Source organism: Aegilops tauschii, chromosome 2 (assembly GCF_002575655.3).
Source record: "Aegilops tauschii subsp. strangulata cultivar AL8/78 chromosome 2, Aet v6.0, whole genome shotgun sequence".
In the NCBI taxonomy this organism is placed as follows: Eukaryota; Viridiplantae; Streptophyta; class Magnoliopsida; order Poales; family Poaceae; genus Aegilops; species Aegilops tauschii.
The window spans coordinates 618,167,950-618,184,057 of NC_053036.3; the positions used below are offsets into that span (position 1 = coordinate 618,167,950).

Here is a 16,108-nt window from a genome sequence, read left to right on the forward strand (position 1 = left end):
ACACCATGTTCAACCGGGACCGTTTGGGTGGGCAGCTACGACAATTCTAGAAGCACTTTTGCCCACATCCATCAACCTGACCCAAATTTTCCCAGACACTGGAGTCATCATGGCAAGCACGCATGCCAAGTTTCGGTGATATCTGACAATCTATGCATTTTCTAGGATTTCTCCGTGAAAACCCCAAAAATACTGACCGGTCGTGACGCAACGTGCGTTTGGAGTCAGAATTCGTTCATATCTTGCAGCGGGGCCTACGACGTGCATGCCCACCCGCTGCCAAAATTACGTTTCGTTTCGTGCATGCCAACAAGTACACCATGTTCAACCGGGACCGTTCGGGTGGGCAGCTACGGCAATTCTAGAAGCACTTTTGCCCACATCCATCAACCTGACCCAAATTTTCCCAGACACTGGAGTCATCATGGCAAGCACGCATGCCAAGTTTCGGTGATATCTGACATTCTATGCATTTTCTAGGATTTCTTCGGCGAAAACCCCCCAAAATACTGACCGGTCGTGACGCAACGTGCGTTTGGAGTCAAAATTCTTTCATATCTTGCAGCGGGGCCTACAACATGCATGCCCACCCGCTGCCAAAATAAAATTTGTTCTATATTCTCTCCCAAATAAATCTCAGGTATAAACATACGAGGACCACCAACATGGCCGCCTCCTCGTAAAAATCGGATCTACGAAACAGATCGTCGGATATCTCGTAATCGGATCTACGAAGCTGATTTTTAGACTGAACACAAATTTGTGCTTACAATTCATTAAATAAGCTGGAGCCAATACATAGCAAAACAAACCGAGCAGATATGAAAAAAAATCAATAGTCATCAAGTATCACGACCAAAGTGATAAGAGTCTGCAAGCAAACAAAAACAACGTTCATAAACTCTGTCACGCCAACAGATTTAACAGGTCCATAAAAATGTCTACTGGCAACATAGTTCTCGATCTTCTTGGGGCTCAGTTGGTTGCTGTGACAACACTTGTGCCAGCTGAAATAACTTCGGTGCAGGCGTGTATACCATCTGCATATAAGTTAAAATATGATATTGTATGATATATAAAAAAGAAAAAACATACTTCAAACCCAAATCCATAAATAGGCCATGAACATCAACTTACATTTGGTACTGTGCTTCTATCAATTTTATTTCCCTAAATCTGGACATCTGCGCCTGTCATGTTCGGAACTTTTACATTGGCCGCATCTTCTAGTTCTCTTCTTCCGCCCGTTCGTTTCCCTCAACGTCTCGTGAAATGGCTTCATTCTCTTCTTGCATGGAGCACCTTTTGTGTCGACTATTTTTGGATCAAGGACTCTATCCGCTGAAGCATGGCTTGCGGCAGTGTAGTGAGAGGGTATAGGACCAAATGTTGTCTCCTCGGTGTTATCATCATTCTCGATGGGCCCATCGATGATACTTTGGAGATAATCTTTCACCTCCTGCGAACGCTCCCCGCTTTTTGATACTTTGAATAGAGCAATACTAGCTATGTTTCTCAGTTCACGGTAACGACTCATCTCTTCTGACCACACATGTGTATTTGCATTTCTCACTGACACGAATGCAGCCTTGGCTTCCATTGTCCACCTTTTGCTAACACAACATGGAGGAATGGTCGCTGCCCGTACGAAAACAAGAACAGCGAAAATGTGCGCGCAAGGGATGGCTTCGCACTCCATCTTACGGCAAGGACAGAAGGCACCATTCATCAACGAGCCATCAAAAGAACACTCTACAGAGAACAGACGTCTGCTCCCTCCTTCCGCTCCATCTTTTAACACAACTTCATACCTGACCAAGTCATTTACTGTTGTTTGCTCTTGAATCACCCATGCACATGATCTCCGGATACAATCTCTTACCATCTTGAAAATTTTTGGTGTATAAATACGAGCAGCATTTATCTCCAACAGGCAAGCATCTATTCTAGTGAAAGGAACTGACTGCGAACATATTGCATCCAACTCGGCCTCGTTCCTCCGCATACGTGATATGCAGTGCTCAGTGTGCTCCACCACATCAACCAACGACATTTTCCGGTCCAGATGATTGTGGAGCCTAGAGTTCAGACTCTCACTACGCTGGTTGCTCTGCATACCCAAGAAATATCTTCCCTTGGTATAAGCTGCGGCCCACTTTTTCCTAAGTTTGTACATTCTGGACATCCATTCGTTCTCCTCTTTGATCTCATAGTTCACCTTGAACTCAGCCCATGATTTCTCAAACTGGTAAACTCCCATTCGACAGTATATGAGTTTTCTGAAGTCATCAAGCATTGGATTACGCAGGTGGCGTATCATGTTCTGCTCAATGTGCCAACTGCATAGCCGATGGTCTGTCCTTGGCAAAATCTTCCTAATTGCTTTTCTCATTGCCGAGTCTCCATCTGTGATAACAGATATGGGCTCCTTATGACCCATCGCCTCTACAAAGGTCTGAAGTAGGCACTCGTATGACTTGTGGGTCTCATCTGAAACAACACCAATCCCGAAAACAATAGTACTACGATGATGGTTCAGTCCAACAAATGCAACAGAAGGGAGATTGTAGCGGTTGACCCGATAAGTGCTGTCAAACACAACTACATCTCCAAATGCTTCATAATCAATCTGAGACTGTGAATCTGCCCAGAATAAATTTCGAAGATGTCCTTCATCATCCGTGGTGTATTTGAAGAAAAACTCAGCATCTCGTTCTTCCTGTACTCTCATATGGTTCAGCACAAAGTCAGCATCCCTGCCTAAGATTCTTTTTTTCTTGTACCTGGCGAAGAAATTGTACAGGTCTCGGGAAATATACCCAACATGAGGATAGCCACCATGCTGTTTCTCAGCCACATTCATGATTTGGAACGTACGGAGACCACCAAGTCCGTATTCCACTGCATCAGCCTTGTGAGCATCGTTCATCCGACGGTGAGACCGTAGAAAAGCAGATTGGTCCGGGTCGGCTAGCGGGTGGTTATGGACATCAACAAACTTCTTAACAAACCACCGACCTCTGCCTGCATCATGTTGGATCTCAAGCATAGCTTTGCAACCACAACGGGTCAGCGCCCGTGGCTCCCTTTTTTGGTCAGTCGCTTGAAAGTACTTCTCCAATCGGTGCCCTTCTTTAGAGCAGCAGAAACGTCTTGCTTTCACCTCTCTGGTGCCCTTCACGTACTCCTTGTCATCCAATCTGACACTAAAACCTTTTGCTCTTGCATATCTGTTGTAGTGCTCGTAACCTTGGTTCTCGCTTGCAAACATCTGACTAACCATTATGTGATATTCTTCTATCTCCTCCAAGCTAACACTATGACCATCCATCCTCCAAACCTGCCATTATTAAAGCATCATACTTAGCGCATTTATTCTATCAATGTCATACAAACGGTCTGAATTTAGGTGATTCTTCAGATAAACAAAAAACTAACACAAATTCTAGAGGAATTATAACCTGTCTTCTATATACATTGCAACATTCATTATACCAGTGTCACCCTTTATGACATTCTAGTTGATCTGACGCAAATTGAAGGTGATCCACGATTTCAACTAGTACGAGTGACACTGTATAACTGTATACTCTGATAAAGATCAATTTATTGGTCATGTATCCATACAGATTGCAAGATATGGCTGGAGAAAAACGGGCGACGAACCTGTTCTCTAATTATCCGGCGGGCGATTGTCGGCGTGCGGGCGCGTTGGCAGGTGGCGGCAGCAGGAACCGCTGGAGGGATGGCGAGGGCAGGACTCGGGAAGCGGGGTCAAAGAACGTCGAGGCAGGACTCGGATGGCGGGGTCGAAGAACGTCGATCTGGACGGCGAACGGCGGTGGCGCGCGATGGTGTCGGACGGCGGCGCTCGGGGTCCGACGGCTGGACGGCGAACGGCGGTGGCGCGCGGTGGTGTCGGACGGCGGCGCTCGGGGTCCGACGGCTGGACGGCGAACGGCGGTGGCGCGCGGTGGTGTCGGACGGCGGCGCTCGGGGATGTCGGACGGCCGCAATCTCCGGACGGCGAACGACGGTGGCGCGCGGTGATGTCGGACGGCGGCGCTCGGGGTGTGGACCGGTGCACGTCGGCCCCGAGCGGGGGTGTCCGACGGCGGCACCTCGGCGCTGCGCGGCCTTATCGCGACTGAAATGGATTTAGATCGAGTGTTTTTTTTTCCTTCACATATCGACCGTGCTGGGCTTTCGACTGACTGTGCGTGTAAAAGTCAAAACTGCCAAGCGGACTGCACTTTGGGAAATGACTTCCTTGCCCCTCCGTGCGGACGGCCAGATCTGCATGGTACTCCTGGGTGTCGTTTGGGAGTACCAGGGTACCGTAAAAGAGCTCATTTGGTAATGCTACCGGGCTCATAACTAACTTGTCCAAGAGCAAGATCCTTCCTATTCGGTGTGGAGGGCTGGACATTTCTCCTTTGCAATTGGCCCTCGGCTGCCAGTTATCTAGCTTCCCCTGCACATATCTCGGGATGCCTCTGTCAGATAGAAGGTTGAGACTTGCTGATTTCCAAGAGCTGCTTGAAAAGTTGATTAAGAAGATCGTTTCCTGGAAGGCTAGGTGGATTTCTTCCTCGGCCATGCCCATCTTCCTCCTGCTGGCAGTGCACCAACCGAAGTGGGTGATTAAGCAAATTGACAAACTCCATCGGGCATTCTTATGGGCAGGTTCCGACAACGTGTGTGGAGGCAAGTGTCTTGTCCGTTGGTCCCTAGTCTGCTCCCGAATTAATTTTGGAGGGCTGGGCATTCCTGACCTGTATGCTCAGGGAAGAGCCCTCAAAGTCCGCTGGTTATGGCAGAGTGCCACTGAACCGGATAAACCATGGCAAGGGCTGCAGCTACCGATTGACAAACATTTTAAGGCGCTCTTTATTGCTAGCACCACCATCAAGATTGGCAGTGGGACCAAGGTGTCATTTTGGCATGATCACTGGTTAAGCGGCGAGATCCCCTCTATTTCTTTCCCCAACTTATACAAGCATAGCAAGAGCAGGAAAATTTCTTTGGCTGAAGGTCTCACAAATAGGAGGTGGGCAACCTTGCTGAAGAGAAACCCTGGGATTGAGGTGTTGCGTGAGTACATCGACTTCTGGCATCGATCCATGGTAGTTACACTCAAATGGCTGTTTGTACAAGATAAGTGTTTAACTGCCAACAATCTTGCTAAGCGTGGCTGGCCACATGATCCAACCGGCCAGTTATGTCATCTTGGGATTGAAGATGGCATGCACCTTCTCTGCAATTGCCCCTTCACTGCTGGAATCTGGGGATACTGTCTAACCTTGTATAGATTCTCATATAATCTTCTGCCTTGCGCTGATGGAGATCACATCTTGGGCTGGTGGTTAAAAGCACTGGCAACTACAACAGCAAACAGGAGATGCATGGGATAGTTCTAAGATTTCTATTCAACTGTACATTTGTATAGCACTTTGTCTTTATTTTTTTCCTACGGCTTCTTTGCTAAAAATTAGTATTTTTTTCTCGAGGGGTGTTTCCTCCGATCTTAATGAATGAAATCAGCAACTTTGCTGTTTTTCGTCTAAAAAATACCTTGTCGGCCCGATCATTTGTTGCATCAGTAGGAACTTCTCAATGACACCGATTGTGATCCTTGTTGTCCAGTATTTGTGGGATAGGAAGAACAGTACCACCAGGGGAGCAACCGCTATCCTGCACAGTACTGCACATATAGAACAATTTTATGTGGGATCACCAAGAAATTACTTGTGTAGCTAGTATATGTAATTCTGTCGACGTATCATCAATCAATTTCAATATCGTCGTGGAGTATATTACTGCAACCTGTAGTGTGCGGAGGTGTTCACTGGAAGAAATGCTTGTTCTAACGCGCAATGCAATATTTCAAAATCGATAACAAAATGGACATAATCCAACAGAAGACACGATGGGCCACTGAATATCCAGGGTGTAGGCTGCACACAATGGAGAAAATGTAGAAAAGTCAGGCATATATGTATGTTCCAAAAAAGAAGCACGGTGTACAGATCCCCTACTCACAAAAAGCGATCCCTTTTTCTATGGTTTTGTGGTTTCCGTTTTTATTTTTATTTTCAAACTTTCCTTTCGTTTTATTTTAAATTTTTATTTTCCTTCTCTTTTTTTTTTAAATTGACTAGATGTTTTTAAATTTGAAAAGGTGTTTGCATTTTCAACTTTTTGCAGATTTGAAGAAAATGTTCATGTTTGTAAAAGATGTTCATACATTTGAATAAATATTCGTGTTTTCAAAAAATGTTCACATTTCCAATACATGTTTGCAAAATTGAAAAAATCCCACTCCTCCTTACCGCTGCATACCTGAAAACTGAAAACAGAAAACCAACCAAAAAATAAATAAATAACAAAAAACCAACCAGGAACTTCTAGAAGCTTCCCAACCCAACCGAAAACTACCAAAACCTGGAACAATTGAAAGCTTTATCGGGCTGGCCCATGTACTAGTGTAGCCTTGGAGTGCGCCCCATACAAAAAAGCCTATAACTGGCGCTCTAAGCGCTAGATAGAATGCTTTACATGATAACCTGTGATGTAGCAATTCCTCCACCTTTTCTGGTTTGACAAATGGCTCACTGCATGCGTCACTTGTCGTAACCTGGGAGCTTCCCTTCTTCTCATAGATTCCCTTTTCTATACATGTTATCTCTTGAACTATGTATCCAAATGATAAAGCCTTTTAATTGTTGGATTTCTCGCGTAGAGATCTTGGAAATTAGATCCCATGTTAATAGCCCTTGACGATCTTTTCTCACAAAAAAAATATCAAAAACACCAAAAAACAAAAGAAAGAAAACTAAAAGAAGAAAAGATTACTGAAAAAACAAAATCTAAAAAGAATGAAACCAGAAAAAATATGTTTGTGCAAAAAAGGAAGAAAAAACCGGAGTCTGAAAGCACGGATGTAGTTTTGCACCTTTTTTCTGGAAGCACAAGTTGTGGCTTTCCCTTTTTGAAGCACACTTCCACGAGTAAATCAGTGCTATGCGCGGAAGCACATAATATTATTATTCCGTGAAGAAATTCTTTGAAACCTAAGGGAAATCAGGCAAAAACCAAGAAAACTGAAAAAATTATCTAAAATCCGAAAATACGTACATAAAAAAAAAACAAAATTCAGAAATAGTTGCCAACATATGACTTGTGGCGGCAGCTGTATGCACCACTTGGCACACTCCCATGCCACCAAAAGTGAGCCATGGATGCCCCCAAATGGTGTTAACCCTTAGTTAGTTATTCCCGTTTCATAGCTTGTAGCGAAGCATGCCTACTACGTGTGGATACTGGGCTTGCCCAACGACACGGCTAGAACGTGTATCTCCTCACAGCTAACACGGCTAGTAGAAAAAAAAAAAGCTAACACGGCTAGGGAACCATTTCGGCCTAAGCACGTTCATCGCTCATGACTTTTTTTTATCGTTTTGGATGGGCAACCAAGGGACTTTTAGAACCCTTTAATGGTAATCAAGTTCGTGCAGATGAATGAGTAGTAGTAGCCTTTCTTCAGTCCAATTGCAGCCTCTTTATTGAAGTCTTGGCAGTATTTCAAAGATTGATACCACAGAGAAGATGTCTCCAAGAGATTTCATTGTAAATTTTAATTGTGAGAGTTACTTTGCAAAAAAAAAAAAGATCTTGAATCCAAAGCAATGTAGTTGTAATGGTTTTGAGAAAGAATAAAGTTCTTGTTGTTTCTGAAAAATAAGATAGCAATGGATTTCCTCAAAAAATACAATAGAAGCGAGCAACATACTTCGCTCAAAAATCAATTGCGTCATTAAAAAACTTATTATTTTACGTGCAAAAAAATTTCCATGGATATAAAAAATTGTTCTTATGTATTTTAAAAAGTTATTCTTTTAAGTGCACTGAAAATATGGTCATCATGTCGTAAAATGCTCATTAGGCTTTAAAAAAATATTGATCATATATTCCAATTTTTGCATCATATATTTGACAAAGTCATTGTGCCTAAAAAAAATCTCATCTTGTATTTTAGAAAAGTTTGCCGGACGATACAGAATTTTTATTCTTCTTTTCAGCCAAATATTTGTAGCAGTAGGTCTTCCAGTGATCCTTGCCCTTGTAGAAGAATAACACTCAGTCTCCTTAGTGGCTCTTTGTAACACCCCGGTAGTTAAGATAGAGTAACCACACACTAATGGTACCATGTCATCACAATTAATTTTCCAAACCTCACGTTGATCCAAACCGAATTCAATTTCAAATTTAAAATAAAATCAAATAAAATATTTTCTCAAACAGTAAAACCAAAATGTGCATAATATTGAAAATAATCACTGAGTAATTTTCATGAATAGACCAACATTTTATAAAGTATTCAAATGCCCTAAAACAGTTAAAACAGGGGCCCAAACAATATTTTAATTGCTTTTAAAATTATAAAAAATTCCAAACTAAATTAAATAGCTCCCAAACTTTTTTTGGCAGTGTGTAATATTGAATTATAATTATTAGATCAAGTTTATATTCTATAAAACTCCAATGCTATTGAAAATAAATGTAAAACAGAAACTAATTAAAGAAAACAAAAATGAAAATAGAAGAAAAAGAAAAAGTCCCCGGAGCACTGGGCCTAGTGCATAGTGCGGCCCGGCCCAACACCCCGGGTCATCTCCCTCCTACTGCTCCCAACTTGCCCTCTCCTATCGCTATCGATTCCGACCTCTAGTGCGTGATCCCGAGTCGACCGAAGGCACCGCCGCCTCGCTTGGTCACCGGAGCTACTCCGTTGACCATTTGGTCACCTGCGTGTGCCCAACGGCTTCGCCGCAACGCGTAGCCCCTGGTTAGAAGCTTCTGCCACCCGTTTGCATGTCGTCCTGATGTACTGACCTCACCCGAACGCTGGTGTCCGCCTCGCTCGTTTGCCCAGTAATCCCAATCGAGGCGGCAAGCTCTCCCCGTTCGAAAGTTGCTCAGAAAAATATAACGAATCCGAATATGTTATCCACTCATCTGTCACATGCCTCTAGCATGATGAACCTGAATCCTTCCCTTTCGACTCATCTGTCCGAAAACTGCCAAACGCCAGGAAAATATTCTGAGATGTTTTCCCCCTTCGTATGTAATGCGTAGCACTGCGTTAGTGTTGGGGAACGCGGTATTTCAAAAAAAATTCCTACGATCATGCAAGATATATCTAGGAGATGCATAGCAACGAGCAGGGAGAGTGTGTCCACGTACCCTCGTAGACCGAAAGCGGAAGCGTTAAGGAACGCGGTTGATGTAGTCGAACATCTTCGCGATCCAACCGATCAAGTACCGAATGCACGGCACCTCCGTGATCTGCACACGTTCAGCTCGGTGACGTCCCTCGAACTTCTAGATCCAACTGAGGTCGAGGGAGAGTTTGATCAGCACGACGGCGTGTTGACGGTGATGATAAAGTTACCGACGCAGGGCTTCGCCTAAGCTCTACAATGATATGACCGAGGTGGAAATATGTGGAGGGGGGCACCGCACACGGCTAAACAATCAACTTGTGTGTCCTAGGGTGCCCCCTGCCCCCGTATATAAAGGAGCAAGGGGGAGGCCGGCCGGCCCTATAGGGCGCATCCAAGGGGGGGCAATCCTACTCCTAGTGGGAGTTGGATTCCCCCCTTTCCTAGTCCTACTAGGAGAAGAAGGAAGGAGAGGGGAAAGAGAAGGAAGGAGGGGGCGCCGCCCCTCCCCCTAGTCCAATTCGGACTAGGCCCATGGGGGGGGGGGGCGGCCAGCCCTTGGCTGCCCCTCTCTCTCCCCTAGGCCCAATAAGGCCCATTACTTCTCCGGTGGTTCCGATAACCCTTCCGGCACTCCGATATTTATCCGGTGACCCCCCGGAACTCATCCGATGTCCGAATAACATCGTCAATATATCATTCTTTATGTCTCGACCATTTCGACACTCCTCGTCATGTCCGTGATCACATCCGAGGCTCCGAACAACCTTCGGTACATCAAAACACATAAACTCATAATGCTAATCTGATGTCTACTACGCAACCTTCTTCTTGTAGACGTTGTTGGGCCTCCAAGTGCAGAGGTTTGTAGGACAGTAGCAAATTTCCCTCAAGTGGATGACCTAAGGTTTATCAATCCGTGGGAGGCGTAGGTTGAAGATGGTCTCTCTCAAACATCCCTGCAACCAAATAACAAAGAGTCTGTTGTGTCCCCAACACACCCAATACAATGGTAAATTGTATAGGTGCACTAGTTCGGCGAAGAGATGGTGATACAAGTGCAATATGGATGGTAGATATAGGTTTTTGTAATCTAAAAGTATAAAAATAGCAAGGTAACTATTGATAAAAGAGAGCACAAACGGTATTGCAATGCGTTGAAACAAGGCCTAGGGTTCATACTTTCACTAGTGCAAGTTCTCTCAACAATAATAGCATAATTAGATCATATAACAATCCCTCAACATGCAACAAAGAGTCACTCCAAAGTCACTAATAGCGGAGAACAAATGAAGAGATTATTGTAGGGTACGAAACCACCTCAAAGTTATTCTTTCTGATCGATCTATTCAAGAGTCCGTAGTAAAATAACACGAAGCTATTCTTTCCGTTCAATCTATCATAGAGTTCATACTAGAATAACACCTTAAGACACAAATCAACCAAAACCCTAATGGCACCTAGATACTCCAATGTCACCTCAAGTATCCGTGGGTATGATTATACGATATGTATCACACAATCTCAGATTCATCTACTCAACCAACACAAAGAACTTCAAAGAGTGCCCCAAAGTTTCTACCGGAGAGTCAAGACGAAAACTTGTGCCAACCCCTATGCATAAGTTCACAAGGTCACTGAACCCTCAAGTTGATCACCAAAACATACATCAAGTAGATCACGTGAATATCCCATTGTCACCACAGATAAGCACATGCAAGACATACATCAAGTGTTCTCAAATCCTTAAAGACTCAATCCGATAAGATAACTTCAAAGGGAAAACTCAATCCATTACAAGAGAGTAGAGGGGGAGAAACATCATAAGATCCAACTATAATAGCAAAGCTCGCGATACATCAAGATCGTGCCGAATCAAGAACACGAGAGAGAGAGAGATCAAACACATAGCTACTGGTACATACCCTCATCCCCGAGGGTGAACTACTCCCTCCTCGTCATGGAGAGCGCCGGGATGATGAAGATGGCCACCGGTGAGGGATCCCCCCTCCGACAGGGTGCCAGAACAGGGTCCCGATTGGATTTTGGTGGCTACAGAGGCTTGCGGCAGCGGAACTCCTGATCTAGGTTATGTTCTGGGGGTTTCTGTATATATAAGAGGTTTTGGCGTCGGGGACAAGTCAGGGGGGTCTCCGAGGCAGCCACGAGGTAGGGGGCGCGCCCAGGGGGTAGGGCGCCCCCCCCACCTTCGTGGGTGCCTCGGGACTCTTCTGGCCCATCTCCGATACTCCGTGTGCTTCTTCTGGTCCAAAAATAATATCCGTCAAATTTCAGGTCAATTGGACTCCGTTTGGTTTTCCTTTTCTGCGATACTCAAAAACAAGGAAAAAACAGAAACTGGCACTGGGCTCTAGGTTAATAGGTTAGTCGCAAAATCATATAAAATAGCATATTAATGCATATTAAACATCCTAGGTGGATAATATAATAGCATGGAACAATCAAAAATTATAGATACGTTGGAGACGTATCACAATCGTCATCGAACGTTAAGCGTGCGGACCCTACGGGTTCGAGAACTATGTAGACATGACTGAGACTCATCTCTGGTCAATAACCAATAGCGGAACCTAGATGCTCATATTGGTTCCTACATATTCTACGAAGATCTTTATCGGTCAAACCGCATAACAACATACGTTGTTCCCTTTGTCATCGGTATGTTACTTGCCCGAGATTCGATCGTCTGTATCATCATACCTATTTCAATCTCGTTACCGGTAAGTCTCTTTACTCATTCCGTAATGCATCATCCCGTAACTAACTCATTAGTCACATTGCTTGCAAGGCTTATAGTGATGTGCATTACCGAGAGGGCCTAGAGATACCTCTCCGACAATCGGAGTGACAAATCCTAATCTCGATCTATGCCAACTCAATAAACACCATCGGAGACACCTGTAGAGCATCTTTATAATCACCCAGTTACGTTGTGACGTTTGATAGCACACTAAGTGTTCCTCCGGTATTCGGGAGTTGCATAATCTCATAGTTATAGGAACATGTATAAGTTATGAAGAAAGCAATAGCAAGAAATTAAACGATCATAGTGCTAAGATAACGGATGGGTCAAGTCAATCACATCATTCTCTAATGATGTGATCCCGTTCATCAAATGACAACTCATGTCTATGGTTAGGAAACTTAACCATCTTTGATTAACGAGCTAGTCAAGTAGAGGCATACTAGTGACACTCTGTTTGTCTATGTATTCACACATGTACTAAGTTTCTGGTTAATACAATTCTAGCATGAATAATAAACATTTATCATGATATAAGGAAATATAAATAACAACTTTATTATTGCCTCTAGGGCATATTTCCTTCAGTCTCCCACTTGCACTAGAGTCAAAAATCTAGATTACACAGTAATGATTCTAACACCCATGGAGTCTTGGTGCTGATCATGTTTTGCTCGTGAGAGAAGCTTAGTCAATGGGTCTATCACATTCAGAGCCGTATGTCTTTTGCAAATTTTCTATGTCTACAATGCTCTGCATGGAGCTACTCTAGCTAATTGCTCCCACTTTCAATATGTATCCAGATTGAGACTCAGAGTCATCCGGATTGGTGTAAAAGCTTGGATCGACACAACTCTTTACGACGATCTCTTTATCACCTCCATAACCGAGAAATATCTCCTTAGTCTTCTAAGGATAATTTTGACCGTTGTCCAGTGATCCACTCCTAGATCAATATCGTACCCTCTTGCCAAATTCATGGCAAGGTACACAATAGGTTTGGTACACAGCGTAGCATACTTTATAGAACCTATGGCCGAGGCATAGTGAATGACTTTCATTCTCTTTCTATTTTCTGCCGTGGTCGTGTTTTGAGTCTTACTCAACTTTACACCTTGCAATACAGGCAAAAACTCCTTCTTTGACTGTTCCATTTTGAACTACTTCAAAATCTTGTCAAGGTATGTACTCATTGAAAAATCTTATCAAGCATCTTGATCTATCTCTATAGATCTTGATGCCCAAAATGTAAGCAGCTTCACCGAGGTCTTTCTTCGAAAAACTCCTTTCAAACACTCCTTTATGCTTTCCAGAAAATTCTACATCATTTCCGATCAACAATATGTCATTCACATATACTTATCAGAAAGGCTGTAGTGCTCCCACTCACTTTCTTGTAAATACAGGCTTCACCGCAAGTCTGTATAAAACTATATGCTTTGATCAACTCATCAAAGCGTATATTCCAACTCCGAGATGCTTGCACCAGTCCATAGATGGATCGCTGGAGCTTGCACATTTTGTTAGCACCTTTAGGATTGACAAAACATTCTAGATGTATCATATACAACTCTTCTTTAATAAATCTATTAAGGAACGCAGTTTTGACATCCATTTGTCAGATTTCATAAAATGTGGCAATTGCTAACATGATTTGGACAGACTTTAAGCATCGATACGAGTGAGAAAATCTCATCGTAGTCAACACCTTGAACTTGTCAAAAACCCTTTTCGACAAGTCGAGCTTTGTAGATAGTAACACTACTATCAGCGTTTGTCTTCCTCTTGAAGATCCATTTATTCTCAATGGCTTGCCGATCATCGGGCAAGTCCACCAAAGTCCACACTTTGTTCTCATACATGGATTCTATCTCAGATTTCATGGCCTCAAGCCATCTGTCGGAATCTGGGCTCATCATCGCTTCCTCATAGTTCGTAGGTTCATCATGGTCTAGCAACATGACTTCCAGAATAGGATTACCGTACCACTCTGGTGCGGGTCGTACTCAGGTTGACCTACGAGGTCTGGTAGTAACTTAATCTGAAGTTTCATGATCATCATCATTAACTTCCTCACTAATTGGTGTAGGCATCATTGGAACTGATTTCAGTGATGAGCTACTTTCCAATTCGAGAGAAGGTACAATTACCTCATCAAGTTCTACTTTCCTCCCACTCACTTCTTTCGAGAGAAACTACTTCTCTAGAAAGGATCTGTGATAGAAGGTGTACCCAAAGTTTCCTTTGGGTATCCTATGAAGACACATTCTCCAATTTGGGTTCGAGCTTATCAGGTTGAAGCTTTTTCACATAAGCATCGCATCCCCAAACTTTAAGAAACGACAGCTTGGGTTTCTTGCCAAACCATAGTTCATCCGGTGTCGTCTCAACGGATTTTTAGACGGTGCCCTATTTAACGTGAATGCAGTTGTCTCTAATGCATAACCCCAAAACACTAGTGGTAAATCGGTAAGAGACATCATAGATCGCACCATATCTAATAAAGTACGGTTACGATGTTCGGACACACCATTACGCTGTGGTGTTCCACGTGGCGTGATTTGCGAAATTATTCCACATTGTTTCAAATGAAGACCACTCATAACTCAAATATTCACCTCCACGATCAGATCGCAGAAACCTTATTTTCTTGTTATGATGATTTTCCACTTCACTCTGAAATTCTTTGAAATTTTCAAATGTTTCAGAGTTATGTTTCATCAAGCAGATATACCCATATCTGCTCAAATCATCTGTGAAGGTTAGAAAATAACGATACCCGCCGCAAGCCTCAACACTCATCGAACTGCATGCATCAGTATGTATTATTTCCAATAAGTCAGTTGCTCGCTCCATTGTTCCGGAGAACGGAGTCTTAGTCATCTTTCCCATGAGGCATGGTGCGCAAGTATCAAGTGATTCATAATCAAGTGATTCCAAAAAGTCTATCAGCATGGAGTTTCTTCATGCACTTTTCACCAATATGACCTAAACGGTAGTGCCACATATAAGTTGCACTATCATTATTAACTTTGCATCTTTTGGCTTCAATATTATGAATATGTGTATCACTAAGATCGAGATTCAATAAACCATTTATATTGAGTGTATGACCATAGAAGGTTTTATTCATGTAAATAGAACAACAATTATTCTTTGACTTAAATGAATAACCGTATTGCAATAAACATGATCCAATCATATCCATGCTCAACGCAAACACCAAATAACATTTATTTTTGGTTCAACACTAATCCCGAATGTAAAGGGAGTGTGCGATGGTGATCTTATCAACCTTGGAATTACTTCCAACTCACATCACTACCTCACCCTTAACTAGTCTATGTTTATTTTGCTACTCCCGTTTCGAGTTACTACTCTTAGCAACTGAACCAGTATCAAATACTGAGGGGTTGCTATAAACACTAGTAAAGTACACATCAATAACATGTATATCAAATATACCTTTGTTCACTTTGCCATCCTTCTTATCCGCCAAGTATCTAGGGCAGTTCCACTTCCAGTGACCATTTCCTTTGCAGTAGAAGCACTCAGTTTCAGGCTTGGGTCTATCTTTGGGCTTCTTCATGGGAGTGGCAACTTGCTTGCCATTCTTCTTGAAGTTCCCCTTCTTTCCCTTGCCCTTTTACTTGAAACTAGTGGTCTTGTCAACCATCAACACTTGATGCTTTTCTTGATTTCTACCTTCACTTATTTCAGCATCGCGAAGAGTTCGGGAATCATTTTTGTCATCCCTTACATATTATAGTTCATCACGAAGTTCTAGTAACTTGGTGATAGTGACTAGAGAACTCTGTCAATCACTATCTTATCTGGAAGATTAACTCCCACTCGATTCAAGCGATTGTAGTACTCAGACATTCTGAGCACATGCTTACTGGTTGAGCTATTCTCCTCCATCTTGTAGGCAAAATACTTGTCAGGGGTCTCATACCTCTCGACTCGGGCATGAGTCTGAAATACAAATTTCAGCTCTTGGAACATCTTATATGTTCCATGGCGTTCAAAACGTTTTTGAAGTCTCGGTTCTAAGCTGTAAAGCATGGTGCACTAAACTATCAAGTAGTCATCATAATGAGCTTTGCCAAGCGTTCATAAC

At 43.1% G+C, this 16,108-nt stretch overlaps 1 protein-coding gene across 1 annotated transcript; it reads right to left on the reverse strand.

The window, feature by feature from the left end:
• Nucleotides 1-724: 724 nt before the first annotated feature.
• On the reverse strand, nt 725-4,195 carry LOC109753480 (protein FAR1-RELATED SEQUENCE 5). Its single transcript, XM_020312376.4, has 3 exons — nt 3,667-4,195; nt 1,138-3,340; nt 725-1,040 (listed from the first exon to the last, which is right to left on the reverse strand). Exon 2 carries the CDS (start codon nt 3,329-3,331, stop codon nt 1,163-1,165), a length of 2,169 nt encoding a protein of 722 aa, XP_020167965.1. The 5' UTR covers nt 3,332-3,340; nt 3,667-4,195; the 3' UTR covers nt 725-1,040; nt 1,138-1,162.
• Nucleotides 4,196-16,108: the final 11,913 nt, after the last annotated feature.

Excerpts from the sequence above, each read along its gene's own strand:
- LOC109753480 (XM_020312376.4), bottom strand. The coding sequence starts at position 3,331 with ATGGATGGTCATAGTGTTAGCTTGGAGGAGATAGAAGAATATCACATA.